Source organism: Mixophyes fleayi, chromosome 2, assembly GCF_038048845.1.
Source record: "Mixophyes fleayi isolate aMixFle1 chromosome 2, aMixFle1.hap1, whole genome shotgun sequence".
NCBI classification, from domain to species: Eukaryota; Metazoa; Chordata; class Amphibia; order Anura; family Limnodynastidae; genus Mixophyes; species Mixophyes fleayi.
In genome coordinates this window covers 31,256,083-31,276,518 of record NC_134403.1, presented here as the reverse complement: position 1 = coordinate 31,276,518, position 20,436 = coordinate 31,256,083, and the positions used below count along the sequence as shown (strand labels likewise).

Sequence of the window (20,436 nt, the reverse complement as noted above, 5' to 3'; positions counted from 1 at the left end):
CAGATAAGGCCATGGTCGGGAATTGAACTCATGACCCCAGTGCTGTGAGGCAGAAGTGCTAACCACTGAGCCACCGTGCTGCCCATAGCAACTAATGAGATTCTAGCTGTCATCGAGAATGTACTATATAAAAGATGGCACAACACGCTATGTGTGTGTGATATATATATATATCACACACACACATAGCGTGTTGTTCGTGTAAACAGTGAAGTACAATTTGAATAAGATGTTAAACTGGTTCTGGAAGTACAACACACACAAGCAATCATTAAGCTTTCATCACTGTTTGTCTCATTAGTGAAGTTTATGATCTCTTTTATACAATATTTTTTTTGCATTACTTTATTTTTATTTATTTCTATTGCAGTTCCAGAAACAAACAACCTCTTCAGCCTGAGACGAGCGTCTGTTGAAGAACTTGGGAAACATCAGGGTTGGGTTAGTTGGGCCGGCAACACCCTTTTTAAATATAACTTGTAAGTGTTAAATCAGCTGCTTCATTCAGCAGCATCTTCTGGAGAAATAATAATGTGATCTTGTTTCTGTCGTTCACGGTTTGTTTTCTGTTTTCTCTCTGGGAGGAAAGACTCAAACTCTGGACTGGGTTTGGCGAGCAGCCAGAATTTGCAGGTTGCAACTGATAAGTTATACAGGAGTTGGCAAACCCTGCAGAAGCCTGAAGAAAGGATTGTGGAACAGTATAACATTGAATATCCTTTTTGTGCTAAGTGAAAGAAGTTCATGACATCACCAGGACCACGGTGACTCAAGGTCTGTGATGAAGACGGTAGTCAGGACCGACTGACTACGCCCTAGAGAGGAGTTTCCTGCACTGAACTACAGCAACTTTGCAAAGGTAAATTCTGTTGCACCAAACATCTTCATGTTGTGAATGTGCCATTAGGTTAAGCCGCAACGTTCAATTCATCTTCGAGCGCAAAGGACGCTTGCCACAGCCGCGGTTTCAGAGAGGAGGCGGGGAAGGGCATATGCCCACAGTCAGCATACAGTTAGGGCGTGCCAAGCTCCAGCGCACGCAACAGCGTCCGATTCAGGCTCTGGGCACCTCCCAGGTACTTGTTTTTTAGCCATATCTCTTGCTCCAGCCACAGGTCTGATGTAAGTGCTGATCACCAGTGATGACGGCTGTGTGTGCACGCGGTAACTGGTGTACGCTATCAGGAGCAACTGTAAAAATGTATTTTATGTACAGTAGACGTTAATAACATTCTAATGTTTTTCATGGGGAAAAAATAAACCTTTATTCTTTAAATGTTTTATCATTAATGGCTATAATATTAACAAGTGACGTTAATTGAATAGTTTTTTGTTTTTTTTTCTTTTGTGTGTTCTTTTGTAAGTTTATATTCCACGTATGTATTGGACGTATCCTGCAGTGTCCTGTCTATTTGACCAGAGCAGATCTAGACCCGTGTTCATCACCACACGTACCTTCAGATTCACCCATTAATGAATTTGGGCGTGCGTATACCCGATTTACTTGCGTTTTAAAGAAAACGCACATTGCGCTCAGTTTGCGGGCCTTAATGAACCATCCCGGATATGTACATAGTGAGACGTTTATGAAAACTGATGCACAGACTCAAGATAGCATTTCCAGTACTGTGTGCGCTTTGTTGTTTATTATTAAGGACCAAATGATTGCTGCTCAGACATGTTTTACGGTTGTTTTATTGTCAGAGTAAAGACTGTTTACATTTGTTATTATGATCTGGAACACGGCTCCTTCTAAAGACCAAGACACCTGAAAGCGCATTCTGTAATCTTACTGGGGGTTGTTCTGGCTTGAGAAAGGAGGGTTTCTCTCGAACCATCGCCCATATTTGGAGTGATGGTGCTTTTTTTGGGGGGGGGGGGGGGTTTATCTCTTATGTGACTGTATCGGGATGAAGGATTGCTGGGAATTGGGGTACTAACCCCCCCCCCCCCCCCCCCCCCGCCTGTTTTGTTTTTTATGGAATATTGTCAGCTATAAGTCACTTGTGTAAATATCACCAGTGTGGAACAGCTCTTAAGTTAAAGGGACATTCAGCTTTAAATATGTTTAGTAAATCCCCATCCTTCCCTATATTGTTGGGTCACTCCCCAGCTTTTCTTCTGTTTAGCAGAGTCCCGGCACACACCTATAGCTAGGGCTGCTGCTGGTTACCTCAGGCCCTGCTCGGCACTCTCCTGGGCTGATGATTGGAGGAGCACAAATGGGAAATTGGAGTTTATACACAGGGATCCTCTTCCATTTGCCTGTGGTCTCTGTAGTTTAATTTGACCGGCCTGAGCAACCAGAAGGGGCGGGAACAGCTTTTACCCACTGCTATATTTTTCCTCCAGATAAAGAAAATGACAGTGTGACAAGGTTTTCAATCTGACTGTTCCTTTAATGGGATATTGGGCATAAATTGGATCTGTCACAGCAGTAACAAACGAGAGGAATATACATAGAAAATGTGTTCACTTTTATATTATAGACCGTTCTGCCCAACCGTTTCGGATGCAGAATAGCGTATTATAAAACTGTAAAGAGACAGCCAGAATAGATCTCAAAACCCCCTCCAGTGATGCTTTGGTCAAAAACCCACAGGAGGTAGATATTGCTCTGGTAGAATGATACTATAGACAGAACCTGTACTGCCCTCTGCCTATATTACTGGGTAGAAGCGTTGGACATCTGATGACCCATGTAGGGACCAACAGGAAAGATCTAAAAAGAAATCTGTCTTGTAATGTGTGTGATTCTCTGGGGTATATACGCAGGCACCAGTTGACAACCAAAGTATGCCATACTTTCTCTTAATCTGACTGTGCAGTTTGATAGAAAAAAATGTAAGACCAGGCGTAAATGTATCTTTGAGGTTTGCCGTCATTATTTAAAACAGAAATTTAATTAAAGGCAAAGCCTGATGGGCTTTACCCCTAGGACTTGGTTCAGATGATATGATTTTAATACCACCAAGTTCATCTGATTTTAAGATATTTTTGTTTGTTATCGAAAACTGGAAAAGGTTTTGAAGATATCCCTGCTTGTTTCTCTGATGCTTATCAACCTGAGCTAGAATAAAGACTGTCCCATGCAAGATCTTTCAAGGATAATACCTTTAAAGAATAAAAGGCTTGAAGGACCAAAGTTTTCTTTACGGTCTAGGTGAACCTCAATGAAAAGTCCACCTATCTTCGCTCAAGGCTGATATTTGTGTCTTCAAGGTTTTCGGGCTAAGGTCTTTGTTGAGTCCAGCTTGTAAGAATTCTACAATTACCTCTTACATTGTAGTGGTTGAGAGTCCAGCTACAACGGTCTCCTATGTAGTATTGTCCATCTGACAGTGTCTATCTTTGAAGCCAATTACTTGGCTGCTACTGATGGGCTCATGGATTCGGTAGACTTGATGGTATCTACAGACGGTTCTGTAGTAAAACCATTAGCCACGCAAACCATCTGTAGAGCCCCCAAGATGTTCCTTCTCCATGGTCCTATGTAAAGATTTTTTTCATTTTAATTTTTCCTGTGTATTTTTAAATGTCCCAATGTTTATCTTGCTCTTTTTTGTTGTTTAGCTATCAATATGCTTGCTGGGATGGAGGAACTGCTGCTGTTACCGGGAGAGGTGGTTAAAGATATGGGTAGGTCATCTAATCTTTTATTCTTTTATTATGCTATATAAGTGTTTATATTTGTAGACTTTTATTTGCGCATAATCCACCATATTGGATTTAGAATCTGTGCTTAACATTTGAGAATGCTCCAGGTAAGAGGGATCCATTCATATTCGTGAAAGTGATAAACAGACATTCCGTTCTAGAATCTCCTCTAATACTGACTGAGCTGCTGATGGTCTCTCAGAATGGGTCTTATTACTATAATTACAGGATAATGATTATTTAATATAGAATCACCAATGGAGTAACTTCGAATTTTGAATTCTAATTGTAAACAAAGTTGTTCTGATGTTTTAGGAAAGACAATATAGTAGTTTAGATCTAATGCAAGCATGACTTTTTTTTCTCTTTTAGTTCCATTTTAAAGAGTTTCTAGTGAATGATGATAAAACAACAACTTAAAAAAAAAAAAATTACACCGGGACACATTGATTAATAGTTTAATATTTAAGTAAAAATGTATCTTCAGTCTTGGGTGGAGTTCTATAAGTTAAATAAGTATACTACCTAAAAGAACTCTTAATCCCAAGGGATTTCAATTAGGCAATGTTTAGATTGTAGAGTCTGTGGAACTGATTATCAATTACTGTGTGGTAATCCAATTGTTTGAAAATTAATTAAAAAGGAAAAAAGAATCCCATACAGTCTCACCTCCTGGCCTTAAACCAACCGCCCAAATTGTAACAGACCGATAATAAATATATAATTGTATTAATATAAGCGCAAATTATAAATATTCTCTTAATTAAAAACCGTACAATTTAGAACAATTCAAACATAATTAAATCTAAAGAAGAAACTCACTCTATTGTACTGATAATGAACTGGAACCTACTTTACAGAGCTCAAAAGTGATTCACTCAAAACTTTGTCAAGCTGTCATGTTAATTACCAATTATCGGAAAGATAAGCAAATAGTCATTTGCACGGCTGTAACTACACTGTTGCTAGAGTCTCTGGAATGGATTATCAAGTCCCATAATCTGGAGGTGTATACTGTCACTTGCCAAGCCCCTGTAAAGAGACAATCCTGATATTAAGACCAAGCAAATTTCGTGGCACACAGTGTATTTAAGCCACATATATATTGATTCTCCCCCCAGAGGCAGCTTAAGGGCAGTTCAGCTATATATCTTTGTTGCCTTTCACATTGAGGTGCAGTCTGTGCATATTATATGACAGCTGGACATCGGTATACAGGACGTACTTTTCTTGGAGCGATCCAAAAGTTTCATTCGCTGGTGACTTTGTTCTTTCAGTGTCCACTACTCCTATTACGCGTTTTCCCGCTAGGGCAGGGTTCAGGGAATGTTTTTACCTTTTACCCCCAAATAAATTTAGATACGCCGATGTTACCCCCTTGATTTGAAAGGAAGGAAATCATATATTATTAATTATTGGAATTCAAAATTTAATTGAATCTATTCAAAATTTCTTTGAAAGCTTCAACTTCAAAACTTCAGGTTTTGGAGAAATGATGTTGCTTCATTTTTGATACGAGAGCATCAATATTGGGGCATTTTCAGGTCGGAGCAATTTGGATACAGTCTTCAGCGTCCAATCGATTTCTCGACTTTGTTTTTCTGTTCGTTAGAGTGGAAAATCCTTGTTCGCAAAGGTAGGTTGTTGCAAAAGGCAGCAACTTTTTGACTGCCTCCTCATGTGCAATTTTGATGCCTTTGCAGCTGTTGACATCCAAAAATATGACAGATCTGCTTTGTTTTCAAATGCAATACGTGCTTCATTATTGCATCGAAGTTCAAGAAGTGCCTCTGCCAACCCTTGAGGCTCTTCTGGTACAACAGCAATTTCACATTTAAAGGGGTCTACAATCCAACTGACAGCATGTGAATCGGCAGCATTACCCGCAGGAATTAAATTTTTACCCCATTCGGGGTAATTTACCCCTGTTCCCTGACCACTGCGCTAGGGTAATATGCTGTTTCGTCAGAGATAAGAATGTACTAATTACCTGGGGTCTGACGTTCCTCCCCATCCAGTGGGACCCCGATGTTTGACAACGTCCGGCAAGATTCTCCTTGTTTCAACCGCCAGCACGTTATTGATCGACAAACCACTGGCTTCATAGACAAGCCCGCATTCTGGGGGAGCAAGGAGAGCTGGAGAGCTGGACCGCTGCAGACATTGAGGAACCCGCTAGATTTGGAGGAATGAGGAATGTCTGATGATATATTGGATCTGTGTTTAAGTTATGGAATTAGCCTCTAAATATATTTATTTGTGTAACGTTATTGCAAGGTACAGTAGTAATTTTGCCTTTTGACTTGTAGCCAAAGATATTGCTTACATCTGTCCATTTACTGGAGCTATTCGAGGGAGCTTCACAGTTACAAACTTCAGACTGTATTTCAAAAGTTTGGAACGGGTGAGTTTTATTTTATTATTGGGCCTGTTATTATTGGGTATGTTTTTTCTCATGACATGATGCTTTCTTAGGCTAGTATGTTAGAATACATTACTTATCTTTGAAATAGGTGAATCTGGGGGACATCGGCCCTTCCTTTGTCTGCTCTGTCACTTTTGCTGAGATCTTGACTGGTCCTTACACCCTTTAATGTCTGGCCACCCCCAGTCACTAGACCGTTCTGCACAGGCTGTTCTATTGTGAGAGAATGATCACACACTTAACGATTGACAGAAGGATTTTGTGAAAAGATCATTGAATGGAATGTGTCCCCAATTGTAAAGCGCTACTGAATATGTTGGAGCTATATAAATGATGATGATATGAAGAGATCATTGAATTAAGTGAATGGGACCCACACAGAGGCTCAGAGGAAAGCTATAATCTGGCAGATTTAGTAACCCTTTATAGATGCTAGGTAAATTCCTGCAACATAGACATTATTATACATTCATCTCTTAATATTGTGCCAGTGTTAGAAAAATAATCTTTGAAAGAACCATAAAATTGCACAAAGTCTTCCAAATCTTTCGGAGATTTCCAAGATGAAACACATTGCGCTCTAACTGGTTTCCTAACGCCAGCATGTAATAGGCTATAAGTCTTTATAATACAGAGAGATGCGCCATAGGAATTTTCCAGAAATGTGGTTTTAGTGTCACTGTTTGCTGTTCCCCATTTAAGCTTTCACTCCTGAAAAATTTGCGATACATTAATTATATTGATAAATGTTCTTCCCTATTAACTCGCCATGTGTTTTTTGGTAGTCTACTCTTAGGGGTAAATTTTTCAAGCTGCAAATTTGAAAAAGTGGAGATGTTGCCTATAGCAACCAATTAGATTCTAGTTATTTATTCTATAAAATGACAGCTAGAATCTGATTGTTTGCTATAGGCAACATCTCCACTTTTTCAATACCCCCGGAGTCTAGAGTCCACAGTTTACACTTCCTCTATCTGTTAGGATCACCGCTTAATATTGGACGCACCTCTCGGAGTAATAAGTCGAATTGAGAAGATTGGAGGAGCGGCCGTGCACGGAGAAAATTCCCACGGAGTAGAAATCGTATGCAAGGTAAAATATTATACACTGGTGAGACACGAATGTACGTGCCTCTAGTAGGACCTTTTCTTGCACTTAACTCATAATTTTGTGACTTTTTCAGGACATGAGAAACATGAGATTTGCCTACAAGCAAGATGGACGCACTCGAAAAACCGTGTTTGAAAGCCTCATGGTTTATGCCTTCCCTTTAAATCACAGCTTGGTATGACCCATCTGTACAGAGCAGTGTGTGGGTCATGAGTGGAAATCATTTTTGATTGGATGAAACCAACTTTACATCTCTTAGAGATGATAAATTGCTTTAAAAATATTAATATATAAATATTAGGAAATTTATATTGAAAAACTCGACTCAGCCTTTATTGCAGATCTTTCGTGTGTGTGTGTGTGTGTGTGTGTGTGTGTGTGTGTGTGTGTGTGTGTGTGTGTGTGTGTGTGTGTGTGCGCGCGCGCATTCTATAATCATGATGGCAGTGTAAAAAAATAAATACACCACTTAACCTAAAATACAAGTTGTGCTACCCTTTTGTAAGGCAACGTTTATTTTAGGATTAATGGTTCTTTCACAGTGGTGGACCCGAGCTACAGAAAGATGTTTTTATTGAAGGTTTCTACAAGATTAGGAAACCAGGATGGCGAGGAATTTCTCTTGGCTGCTAATAAATCACGTTTGCCGCTGATTTTTGTGCTGGACGTACTAACATACTAGTCGGGCACATTTTTGATTGATTGTATACATTGTGCACCAGCTCTCCTAATAGTTAAAAATGTAAAACTCCATCTGGAATATATTCATAGATGTGGTTTATACGGACTTTGCAATCTCAGCGGCACCTGACGGGGATATGTAATGAGCTCTCGCATTGTGTAATGATGGAAATTGTTTGCACAGCAAATTAATTTCACAGGTGCCTGTGGGGTGCAGAATTTCACCTCTTCTGTTGGACGGATTGGGGGTTATTCCTCACTAAGAGTATTTATTTATTTAAAATTGCATTTGTTATAAGTTAAGGTTCAATGAGAACAGACAGTTTGAAGGCAGTTCTGTAGTATTATTACCTTGTTCTCTGTACTAACTAGGTGCTGTAAGTGCTACATGTGTGTATGTGTGTGTGTGTGTCACCATTGACTGCAGGACGTAACAATTAAGAACTCCACTCTCCATTCCGTCCGTTCTGCTTTAGCGCACTCTGTCTCCTGACCTCAGATTACGTTTTGTTTTTCCTGCACAGCCTCTCTTTGCTTTCGAATACAAAGAAGTGTTCTCCAACGACGGCTGGAAGGTCTATGACCCCATCACAGAATACAGACGGCAGGTAGGAACGTAGCCCTTACTCCATCTATATCTATTTTCTGTGTTCTCATCAATATATCAACAATTTCTAACCCTTCTCTCAGTTATGTATATATAGTTTTCAAGTTTTATTTTCCAGTTTTGGTAAAGTAATTCTGTCCGTTTTCAGGACTGTATTTTTATTTTTTTAATATTAAATGCAGGGAGTGCCTAATGAGAGCTGGAGAATGACCAGACTGAACGACCGGTACGAGCTGTGTGACACTTATCCGTCAACCCTCGTCGTTCCGGTGGCCATGTCTGACGAGGAGCTAAGGAGAGTCGCTGCGTTCAGAGCAAATGAGCGGATCCCTGTATGTATACGAGTCTGATCTAGTACAGAACATAGAATAATATGTGTAATATCCAAAATAATTATAGTTTTTTTTGTTTTTCTTTTTATATATTTATTATAGTATTAGATCAATTCCATTAATAGGACAACATATTGCTACATATCATGTAAGCTCTGATTGTAACCTAAAAACCAAGGCAATATTAAAGGATTTATTGTTAAAGGATGACTCCACTTCACCAAAAAATTATAATTTTACCTCCAAGCTCCATTTACCACACCTGTTCGGACCCCACACGTTCCACCAGGTCCCACACTGTGGTCCACTCTCATTCCCCCCTTTGGAACAAGCCGTGTGGTTATGGTTTCCCGCCCCTGTGAACTTGCGGTTCAGGTTTGGGCGGAGTTCTTCTTTACGTCTAAATTCTGCAGCAAGATCTCACCCTGTGTATGTACAAGGTGTGGACTACGGTGAGAGTAGGGAGATCACCAGGACACACTGAGGCAGCCGTTCTATGGTTGGGCCTTGATGATGAGATGATTTGCTTCTGAATTGATAGTCTGATTATGGTTCAGCCCATAAGATGGCTGCTTCTGTGTCTGACCTCATATGGACCTATATGGCCGTGTTGTGGTAACTGGGTGTCCCCCTATACAGGTATTATCCTGGATTCATCCGGAAAGTCAGGCCACCATTATAAGATGCAGCCAGCCCTTGCTGGGGGTCAATGTGAAGCGGTGTAAGGAGGATGAGAAGTTCCTGCAGTCGGTCATGGACGCCAACGCGCAGTCCCACAAAATCTTTATATTTGACGCAAGACCTAGCGTCAATGCTGTGGCGAATAAGGTATTGTCTCAATTTCTCTTTCCTCTGTTTATATACATTGATATTCATGAGCACATTGGCGTGTACTAATGGCCGCGCTGCAGCGTGGCGGCTCTGATGTGACCATAATCTCCATTAAAACATCAGTCATTGTTCTTTATCTTCACAATAATGTCCTTGTTCTACAGGCTAAAGGTGGAGGGTTTGAGAGCGAGGACGCCTACCAGAATGCAGAGCTGGTCTTCCTGGACATCCACAATATTCATGTTATGAGGGAATCGCTGAGAAAGCTGAAGGAGATCTCGTATCCCCTCATCCAGGAATCCCATTGGCTGTCTAACCTGGAGTCCACCCATTGGCTAGAACACATTAAGGTCAGTGCCACACACGGCAGAGAGGTCGTTGACCCGCTGAGGTGAAGCTTAAACTGACCAGTGTTTAATATTTCTGTTGTGTTTATAGTGCAGTCACTGAGTTGCTGTGTACAATAAATTATAAGATAAAGGCCATGTCTGAGCAGCCCCAGCTTCACTGGTCTGTTTTTAACAATACGAGAGACTCCCATGCTACAGGGCATTATTAGCTGAGACACCCTGGTGTAATAGACAAATGTAGGATTATTATTACCAATACAAATGTCCACTGCGCAATGCTCCTTAAAAATTGCGCAGTGGACATTTGTATTGGAAAGACGCTTGTCCGTAAGTCACTAATTTTCAGGTGGGCGGGGCCAGGGCAACCTGTAGCCGGATAGATTGTGGGAATGACCACAGCAGCACAAAGTACTTCAGGAGATGAGTGCGTTTATCCCGTAGGAGACAGTGACCTCTCCACTCATGTGTTTGTGTAAGTGATGACAACGCTGCATGTGAACAGTGGAATTGAGGTAAGCCACAAACGGAGGGCAGCGTCGGACGGATGTTTTAGAACGCTGCAACTTTATCATCCGGAAGCCGCTGTGTTCTAAAGCGAGGACGTACTCTGTGTGACATTAACATGACTTGAGAACTTCCATTGTCGCAGTAAAGCGATCATGTAGTCAAACCGCTGTATTTCCCTTCACGGTCAGAACTTTATCTCAAATATTTTCAATCCTGGTCAGCATCTGACTTTGTGAATGTTACCCATAGCTCTTTTACACAAGCCAACTTTTAATTTAGGTTTTACTGGCCCTTCATAGAGCCATCTGCAATACAATATATGTATAAAATGTCTCTATGAAGGAGAGTTCATACGTGCCACTTGTATGTTTTACCTTCTAGTTCATCCTTGCTGGTGCTCTGAGGATCGTTGACAAAGTGGAATCGGGGAAGACCTCCGTAGTCGTACATTGCAGCGATGGCTGGGACCGCACGGCGCAGCTCACGTCTCTGGCTATGCTAATGCTGGATGGCTACTATCGCACCATCCAAGGGTTTGAGGTGCTGGTGGAGAAGGAGTGGATCAGCTATGGACACAAGTTCTACACTGTGAGTTTAATTAATGGCTGCAGTAATTACTGATCACACTTGGCAATGTGCTGAAAACAAAAGAAAGTATCCCACATAATCAATTATTTTAGGTTACTTTAAAATACCGAATATTCTGTCCATTACCACAACAACAATCATGAAGCTAGCAAAGGCCCTGCGTGATGCAATTATCTGGGAGAAATTCTCCTTTGCATGAGCGCTATTGAAGAGAAGGACCAGAGACAGAATAACTATAGTAGCTTAGTTCTGTCTTCTGTTATAAGAGTTGATGGAGAACTGTAAGTAATCCCCCCTCCTCCCACCACCATCTAGCCAGCAGAACCGTGATGGCACCATATCTGCTAGGTTTGAACCAGGATCTGACCCAAACATATTTTGATTGTTTAATGATATTTGGAGCACCCCCAGGGAGGGTCCTTCACTTCACTTATACTAGTTGGTGTGTAGGAGGGACAAGTTACCTAACTATCTTTGAAGTTTTACTTATAGACTGAAGTTTCTACTTAGTTGTGGATTTGCTTCAGTATTTGTTATTACTATTATGTTTATTTTATAATATCACGTTTATTGTTTTATTTTATAGTATTTTATTTGTAATATCAGGGTAATCCCAAAGATCAGAAATGGAATAACTAGGCTGAACATTTTCTGTTGTAAGGTCAAAGTTCCCCGTTTGTTTAGAACAAACGGGGAACTTTGTCGTTGCATAATGTTATTTTGCTATTGCAATATGGCCAATAATTATATGATAACAATATACAACGGTCTTTGTTTCATCCAAGAGGATTGGCCACGGTGACAAGAACCACGCGGACGCAGACAGATCCCCGGTCTTCCTGCAGTTTATTGACTGTGTCTGGCAGATGACCAGGCAGGTGCGTTGTCCAAGCCGGTTTGTACACGGAGTGTCTGGCGTTGTCAGACACGTTTATGCCGTCTCAGTACATGATGAACGTCATAGTAATAGTTTTTCCCTCTTTCATGTCCACAGTTCCCTCATGCCTTTGAATTTAATGAGCATTTCCTCCTGACTATTTTGGATCACCTCTACAGCTGCCTGTTTGGAACATTTCTATGTAACAGCGAGCAGCAGCGTGTACAGGAGGTAGGGTGGACAATACGTGTGTGTTCTGCGTGTGTTCTGCGTGTGTGTGTGTGTGTGTGTGTGTGTGTGTGTGTGTGTGTGTGTGTGTGTGTGTGTGTGTGTTCTGCATGAACAAGAGCTTGACATTTCCCATCAACCCTAGAACATCACAACATTCCAATACAGTACAGTGTTATCCTTGTAGAATCACAACATTCCGCTGTATATCTGCCACTGTAACCCTATTATTTGCTTAATGTATATATTAAAAGATTATCGGCAGAGGTCTGTTGTATGTGAGCGACAGGACCCTGGTATCAGGGAATGGAATCTCGCTAATGTACTATTATTGGGAAGTGGATGGGATTTTGTTCATTTTTCCAACTAAAGTGGAAAATGTCAATTCAGTATCCAGGAGAACAATATGAAATAAATTCATGGATTTTGTCTTTGTTCCCTCTTAATGTCTCCTTATTTAGTGTCTGCCACAAGAGACGGTCTCGGTGTGGTCCTATATCAACGGCCAACTTGAAGACTTCACCAATCCTATGTTCGTGGATTACTCCGACCACGTCCTGTACCCTGTGAACAGTACCAGACATCTCCAGTTGTGGACAGGATATTACATACGGTGGAACCCAAGGACTATGTCACAAGTACGTACCGTTACCTATGTACAGAACTTCAATCACATCTCCGTCTTTGTAGGTTTTATTCACTGAATTAGATGTAATAGGCCTATAGCGTTTACCGCTACAAGTCCGCACCTAGCTTGCATTGTTGGTTAGATACTCGCTAGCTACATTCCCAACCCCTGAAGAGTAGAAGGAATTTCGGTAATGCAATGTATAATACATATATACTGGCCTTCAGTTTCATGTAATATAGTTCTTAATTCCACGAGCATTGTGTGGCTCTGTCTGTAACGCTGTGGATGGAGTTTGTATGTTTTCCCCGTGTTTGCGTGGGTTTCCTCTGGGTGCTCCGGTTTCCTCCCACGCTCCAAAAACATACTAGTAGGTTAATTGGCTGCTATCAAAACTGACCCTTGTCTCTGTCTCTGTCTCTGTCTCTGTCTCTGTCTCTGTCTCTGTCTCTGTCTCTGTCTCTGTCTCTGTCTCTGTCTCTGTCTCTGTCTCTGTCTCTGTCTCTGTCTCTGTCTCTGTCTCTGTCTCTGTCTCTGTCTCTGTCTCTGTCTCTGTCTCTGTCTCTAGACTGTAAGCTCCAATGGGGCAGGGACTGATGTGAGTGAGTTCTCTGTACAGCGCTGCAGAATTAGTGGCGCTATATAAATAAATGGTGATGATGTGTCTCTCTTACAGGATGCCATAAACAGCCGCTGTAAGGACTTACTTGCCAAACGTTCCGAGCTACAGAAAAAGTTAGAGGAGCTTCGGCAAGAGCTGAGCAACCGCTCTCTGTCCTCCGAGAGAGGAGGGTCCGTGCCGTCTGTCACTCAGACTGTTGTTTAACTTATTCTGCCCTTTTAATATGGTATTTAATTTAAAAAATGTATAATGTCTTACTCACACGAGGTGGTGAATTTGGAACTGTTGGTGGCGATAATAGAATCGCACGAGGTTAGATTGCTGGAGATGTAAAGAAAATACAATGATGCAATCTAAATAATACAAACGTTGCTAATATTGAGAGACACACTAATAACACTACTGATTGCAGGTTAGTACTGGCAGGCGGTTGTAGAGACGGCCGTAGTGCGTTTCACAGACCTGAGATTAGGGAACTATTGATCACATTGAAGACCACACTGGTTGTACATTGCACTGACTTTAAACTATAAATAATATATATAACAGCGCTTGTAGCCAACACCATTGTTTAAAAAAAAAAAAAAACTTTTGCATTGAGACCCGTGATAGTGATAAATTTTAAAAAATATTTATTAATAAACATTCAATGAAATACATGTATCGTGAGCTCACAGAAGTGGATTAAACTTCTGCTGCCTCTTAGAGCAAGAGGGACAAACTATGCACTTTTTTTGTTTTGACCCTTCCATTCACATCTCTGTAAGGTGCCCCCCCTCCCCCCTCCCCCCTCCCCCCTCCCCCCTTCTCTATTTTCAAACTGCATCTGGTATATGAGATGACTGATCTCGGTGACATGTAACACAGTACAAAACAAGACAAAATATTCGTGACACCACTTCTTCTACAAGTAAAACCATTAGACAATGCACCCAGGCAAAGCACACATCAGGATGGAAAAGAAAGAAAGGGTTAATGTTAACAAAAAACCGTTTGGTATTTAGAACAACATTTTGGATTCAGGTGCTTTTCTAGTTTTTGGGAAGAGATGGGGAAAAGGGACTGTGGGGGGCGCAAAAGGAAGGTGGGGTGGGAGTTTCGGTTCAGGAGAGGCCGGGGCCATGGTAGTTGTGGAAATAGAACCAAGGATTCCAGGTCACGTGAAATTTGGGCTGTACTGTTGAGAGGATACTTCATAAAGGAAATGTGCCATATCCTATCCAATGACTGGGGGAAAGCTTTTTTTTTTTTTTTTCCATGCTCGCTCTCAGTAATTTAGAGGCTTAATATGTAAAATAAGTTTGTCTGTAGACTTAAATCAATTTAATTTTTTAAGACGTTATTGTTGATGTTCTCTCCTTGAGCTCCAGTAATAAATATATTTATATATATATATATATATATATATATATAGCACTGCATTTTTATTAGGAAATATATATTGAAATGATCATGATCAGGGGTCTCAATACACCATTTTTTAAAAATAAAAATAATAAAAATATTTTAATTGTTAGCTACACACGCTGTTTTATATATTATTAGCTGCTGTAGATAAGGGTATTTTTAGTTTATTAATTGCACTGACTCTACTTGTAACATGGGCCCTGATTGCAACTTGATGCAGTTTGTTAAAAGAAGTTTTATCTGCTCTGAGCTTGAATTCAATTCAGTACTGAGTGTGGTCCCCATAGTAATCAATATACAGCACACAGACGCCTCTATAACAGCCCATGAGTACTTCCTTATTGTTTTCTTCCCTGTTGATTTATTTGATTGTCTTTCCACTTTTTGCACTACAGGTGTTTGCTTAGCAGTTAAAGGTGATCAAACATGATTTTCTCAAATGTAAGGAAAACTACAGCTTAAAATATCAGTTGGTCCAATGGGTATTTTAGTTATTACAGGTACACCTGACCTCAAACATTTTTGCAGTAGAAAACTGTCTAGTGTTAAAGCTTACATCTTAATATTATATTAATAACTTTAATATAGGACAGTGTTCTGCAGTTTGTGACACTGTAGCCTTGTTTCAAATATCTTCAGTTTGCCCAAGTTCCTGAAAGATGTAAATGTATTTTCAGTGTCACTTAGGGCTTATTTGTATGGAGCAGGTTGTAATTTACATGGTTTTCTTTGGAGAATACTGTAGAGGGAGAGCTTTGTCAAGTTAAAGAGCAGAAGTTCTGATGTCGGATGCTTCATGGAGATCAGTATGTAAATGGGGGCTATATTCTCTCCTCCGCTACCTATGTCATAGCTCCCATTCTTGTCATTCACTTATACCCTGTGCCCCTTAGATAATAGTACTCATCAGTATTTGTATGGATTAAGTCCACAAGCAGCGTGCAGAATAGAAGACACAGTACTCACAGGGAGCAAAGCTTGAGCCCACTCAGTGTATGCACTCGGCTGATATGAAGACATTTATTTTACATGCGTGGGCAATTCAGATGGCCAGTTTGTATATTTTAGACTAAGTTGTACACAGCTCTGTGTGCATGTCAAACAGAGCCAGTAAATCTTACCGATAGTGGTGGAAAATCCAGTTGGCCAATGACTGCTCTAAGCGTGTGTTTGGTTGGTAGTTGGCCGATTGCTACCTGAGCAAACGTCTTGGTCAGCTCAGATCTGCTCGTGAAGCCTACCTACCGCATTTGTGCGTTCACGGCACACCAATGTTCATTCCGGCTACAGCCTTTTCTGTGATGCCAACAGGTACGGAGAATTGTATTTTTGTTCCAAACAATGATTGTGGACAGTATCTGATCACTAGTTGTACAGGGCACCATTCGTAGACTACAGCAGATTTTTGTGATCTATTTTAGGACCTGCCATACACTACTATTTTTTTTTTCTCTTATGAGGTTTCAAAAATTTATCACATTATGAAAGAAAATAAGTATGCTGTAGTCTTAACAAAACAACTAAAAAAAAAAATACCCCATTCATTTTGCAATGACAAGTGATATGAAAGTTCCAGCTTGCAGCAGTAGGGGGAGAACGTTATACAATGTTTATCTCCAGCTGCTGTTTAAAAAAGCATCAAGCACTCTGACATCAGTACCGAGTGACTCTTACAGATTTCATTTTATTACAAAACTTATTACAGCCAATAGAAAGCTTGGAAGAGAGAGAGTTTATTCATTAAGATATACTAATACCTGTTCATTATACTTGAATTACTGTTTTGAAAACACCACAAAACCCCAAGCATTACCTTATGGCAGATAACTACGTGTGCATCTTAAGCTAGCAATTGGGTCGATATTACAACATTTATGGCACGCAGAATGTACACAGTGCCTAAGAATAATTCAGTCTGACAATGCCTGAGCACAGACATACATGTAGACTGCTACTTATATCTGCCTTTGTGTTCAGTTATAATCTGACTACAATAAGAAATCCTGGAGCAGTCCAGTAGTGATCTGGACAAAGTGCGGCTATCCGGATAGACCATGACCAGAGTTAAATTGATGCAGTCTACTTTTTACCTCAGCTAATAGAAAGCACAAGTGTACCAGAACCACTGAGCGCACGGGACGTCAGACCCCTCTCTTGGGCTCATTAACGAGCGGTCTCTAGCGTAGCATAACTGTAAGAGCAATAATTGTAACAGTGCCTCTATGTCCTGTGGTTTGTGGTGTTTCACCTCTGTGTGTTACTTGAATGCCTTTAACGACATGAACTGTTGACATCAAAGTAACCAAATAATGTTTTTTTAAAATATATATGCAAGTTATTTATTGTTAGATTTTAACCACAGTCAGTGCTTAGTCTCTGAGTGGTGCTGCAGCAAGACTGTATTGTTCTCTTATGCCCACACTACTTAGACAGGAGGTAATGAAAGCTGTGCAGGGCTGCAGCTAAACACAACATGTCATTACTGTAACATTCAGCTTCACTGTAAACAAGCAGGTAAATCATGCACCTGTCTCAGCCTAGAACCTAATCAGATTGAAAGTCTACCAAACGTAGACTTAGGGGTATATTTACTAAACTGCGGGTTTGGAAAAGTGGAGATGTTGCCTTTAGCAACTAGATTCTAGTTATTTATTTAGTGCATTTTACAAAATGACAGCTAGAATCTGATTGGTTGCTATAGGCAACATTTCTACTTTTTCAAACCCGCCGTTTAGTAAATTCAGCCCCAGGTCTCTTGATAAAAACACTTCCCTTATTTAAAATTACATTAAGATTTATATTTCATTGTGTATTAAAGTGCATCTACTTTAGCAAAGCAATGTGTAAGAAATGTCTATACAATTACCTATGTAGGGATCATTGTTGCTGCACTGGCTGACCAGAGGAAATCACAGCACATTACATGACAGTAGCTCTCCGTACCAGCTCAGTATGGATCTCAGCATGAACTGATTGTTGTTAGTGGTCTGTCCGGATGAGGGTCTTCTCTCTCGATTGCACATGTAAAGTACTTCTACCATAGCGATGGAAAGACCCACAGCGGACAGATGGCTAGAGGAGGTACTTGTAAAATGGTAAAGACAGCTCCAAGGCCTAAAATCAAATTGTAGTCAAGGGGTGTAGGAATAATTTAGTATGAGGACACGGGATCCCATTTAACCAGAATCATTCATAATGGACCTGCACAAACATGATTAACCATGTACCACATTTATGTTATGAATAAATGTTTCTGGTTCTCCAGTATATCCTGTTACCATACTAAGTTCATACACACCTTGACTATCATTTAATCTTGGAACTTCCTTGACCATTATTGCACTACTTTAGGATTGAGGATTTCCTATCACCCCCATTTGGCTGCATTTCATCCCTTACATTAGGGAGCCACAGATAAGGTATTTTCCTGAGCCAGAGTAAGTACTTGTATTTACCATTAATTCAGGCTACAATGGAATCACATTGCTGTTTAGTTTTGAGTTAGACCTATCCTTAAAAACCAGGAACTTTTGAAGTTACTTCTCTGTTCCTGCCCATATATTACAGGACATAAGAATAGCACCTAAATTGGACCAGTCAAAAATTATTTATTTTTGTAATTCATATTAAATATATTCATCATGAACACGTACCTAGAAATTACCAGCATGTACCTCCGTCTGATCGCTGAAAAGATCACACATGTGCGATGCGTTTTGGAGAATCACATAGGTCATTCTGATTGTGTGATTGTTAAAGTGCTAACAATTCCTAGTAATCACATAACACTATGCAGAGTAGTACCTGGAAGACCTGCAAAGTCATTCTACTGAAATACTGTAATCTTTCAAGTGCCTTTTACTGTTGTCAAGTTACCAAAACTACTGTGGTTTTCTGACTATACAGTATGTGTACTTAACAAGCCTTAATTAAATAACTTCAATCAGTTGTGGTACTTAGTTTCTTTTTGCACTGTCTCCATCTGTGTGTGATTTACTTAATTCTAATTAACAAAATAAAAAAAGGGTGATGTTTTTATTGTGACAGAACAAAGCACAAATATGGATGATATAAAGGCCTTGCTAGTAATAGTCACAATACATAGGAACAGGTTGTGTGGTCATGTGAGAAATCAACATTTCACACATACTTTCCACGGTATAACTATGAACAATGGTGGACATTGTTAGTGGACCAAAATAATTGAAACCCTAACATAAAATCCCTTGCTAGGAAGTTTTTTTTTAAAATGTGCGGGCAGTAGATGAAGAGAGCTTGGGGTATATTTACTAAACTGCGGGTTTGAAAAAGTGAAGATGTTGCCTATAGCAACCAATCAGATTCTAGCTGTCATTTTGTAGAATGCACTAAGTGAATGAAAGCTAGAATCTGATTGGTTGCTATACTCAACATCTCCACTTTTTCAAACCCGCAGTTTAGTAAATCTAGCCCCTTGAGTCTGCCAATATCTGGGATTAATCAGTAGGGATTCAGAACCATTGTTCCTCAAGGTTCTCACCCAACTGTTACCTGGTTGATGGAGATTCCATTTTTATTTTTTTTTACTAGCTGCATAAATTGCTTTAAATGCATTGTATAAATGCTTCTCTCACAAACTACTTGTACAAAGGCATCACATTATTATGGCCCCAGAGCTTAAGTATTTATTAGGACATTCCCATGCCATATAGGTAAACCTAATAAAAGGTTGAAGCTTAACTGGCACAAATTGGCACATCTGCTCTAACATTGCCCACCAAGAAGTAGGCCCCCTAAAACAAAATATCTACTTATGGTAAAGATTGCTTCAGTATAGAAAGCAGACTCAAATCCTTGAAAGATAATGTTGTCATTTTTACAAACAGCAACTGAGCTGCAGGTGCATGACCCAGTTGCAGATGTTGAAAGAACATATTGTTTTAAGAGGTCACGTTTAGATTTAGCTGGTCGAGAGGGTGACAACATGCCCCACAAGACACAGGTATATACGTGCACTCCTATTAGAGAATGTCAATGGTTTATTACATCGGCATAAGTTGTGTTCTAGTCTTAAAAAACAGTTCTATGGTAAATACATTCTAATATCCTTAAATATACTACTAAGAATATTATCTCACACATGATTAATGTTAAAGCACAGTGTCAAAACATGGGTCATGACCCCACCACACGCATACCTGTGGTCTAGAGGAAAGAACACTCTTGGTGGGAAACACAATTTCCTCCCATAAACAAAAAAACAACCCAAAACATATGTTTGATCAGATGACCCAAATACATCCCCCCACCATACACTGGTCCGTCTGTAAGAGTTATGAATTATTAGCCATTATGAATGACTTATGTGTATCCTCTGCCACTGCTGAATTCATCATGTTTATGAGAAAAGATTCAGCTAATTAATTAGCAGCAAAAAGCAATGAACTTTAAACATTACAGTGGTTGGACAATGAATTAGGGATTATTATTTTTTTTTATTATTAAGGTTTGTACCTCAGAAATATGATATATATAGTTAATAATATTTTCCGATTTATAGTGTATGATGTACACACACTACATAAGTTTCATTTAGGCAGCTTGTCA

The 20,436-nt window shown here is 40.0% G+C and overlaps 1 protein-coding gene across 7 annotated transcripts in view; it reads left to right on the top strand.

The window, feature by feature from the left end:
- The window catches only part of MTMR2 (myotubularin related protein 2), a 32,250-nt gene extending 17,442 nt beyond the window's left edge, over window positions 1–14,808 (top strand). For 6 of the 7 annotated variants that reach the window (XM_075198767.1, XM_075198764.1, XM_075198761.1 and 3 more), the window contains 15 exons: window positions 371–479; window positions 590–859; window positions 3,574–3,639; window positions 5,967–6,061; window positions 7,064–7,174; window positions 7,266–7,367; window positions 8,398–8,481; window positions 8,663–8,812; window positions 9,452–9,640; window positions 9,808–9,993; window positions 10,882–11,088; window positions 11,874–11,966; window positions 12,083–12,196; window positions 12,655–12,831; window positions 13,498–14,808. In XM_075198767.1, the coding sequence (XP_075054868.1) occupies window positions 3,582–3,639; window positions 5,967–6,061; window positions 7,064–7,174; window positions 7,266–7,367; window positions 8,398–8,481; window positions 8,663–8,812; window positions 9,452–9,640; window positions 9,808–9,993; window positions 10,882–11,088; window positions 11,874–11,966; window positions 12,083–12,196; window positions 12,655–12,831; window positions 13,498–13,647 (1,716 nt within the window). In that variant the 5' untranslated portion in view covers window positions 371–479; window positions 590–859; window positions 3,574–3,581 and the 3' untranslated portion in view covers window positions 13,648–14,808. Of the gene's footprint in view, window positions 1–370; window positions 480–584; window positions 860–3,573; window positions 3,640–5,966; window positions 6,062–7,063; window positions 7,175–7,265; window positions 7,368–8,397; window positions 8,482–8,662; window positions 8,813–9,451; window positions 9,641–9,807; window positions 9,994–10,881; window positions 11,089–11,873; window positions 11,967–12,082; window positions 12,197–12,654; window positions 12,832–13,497 lie in introns of all 7 variants that reach the window. The other variant, XM_075198765.1, reaches the window with a different exon arrangement.
- The last annotated feature ends 5,628 nt before the right edge of the window (window positions 14,809–20,436 follow it).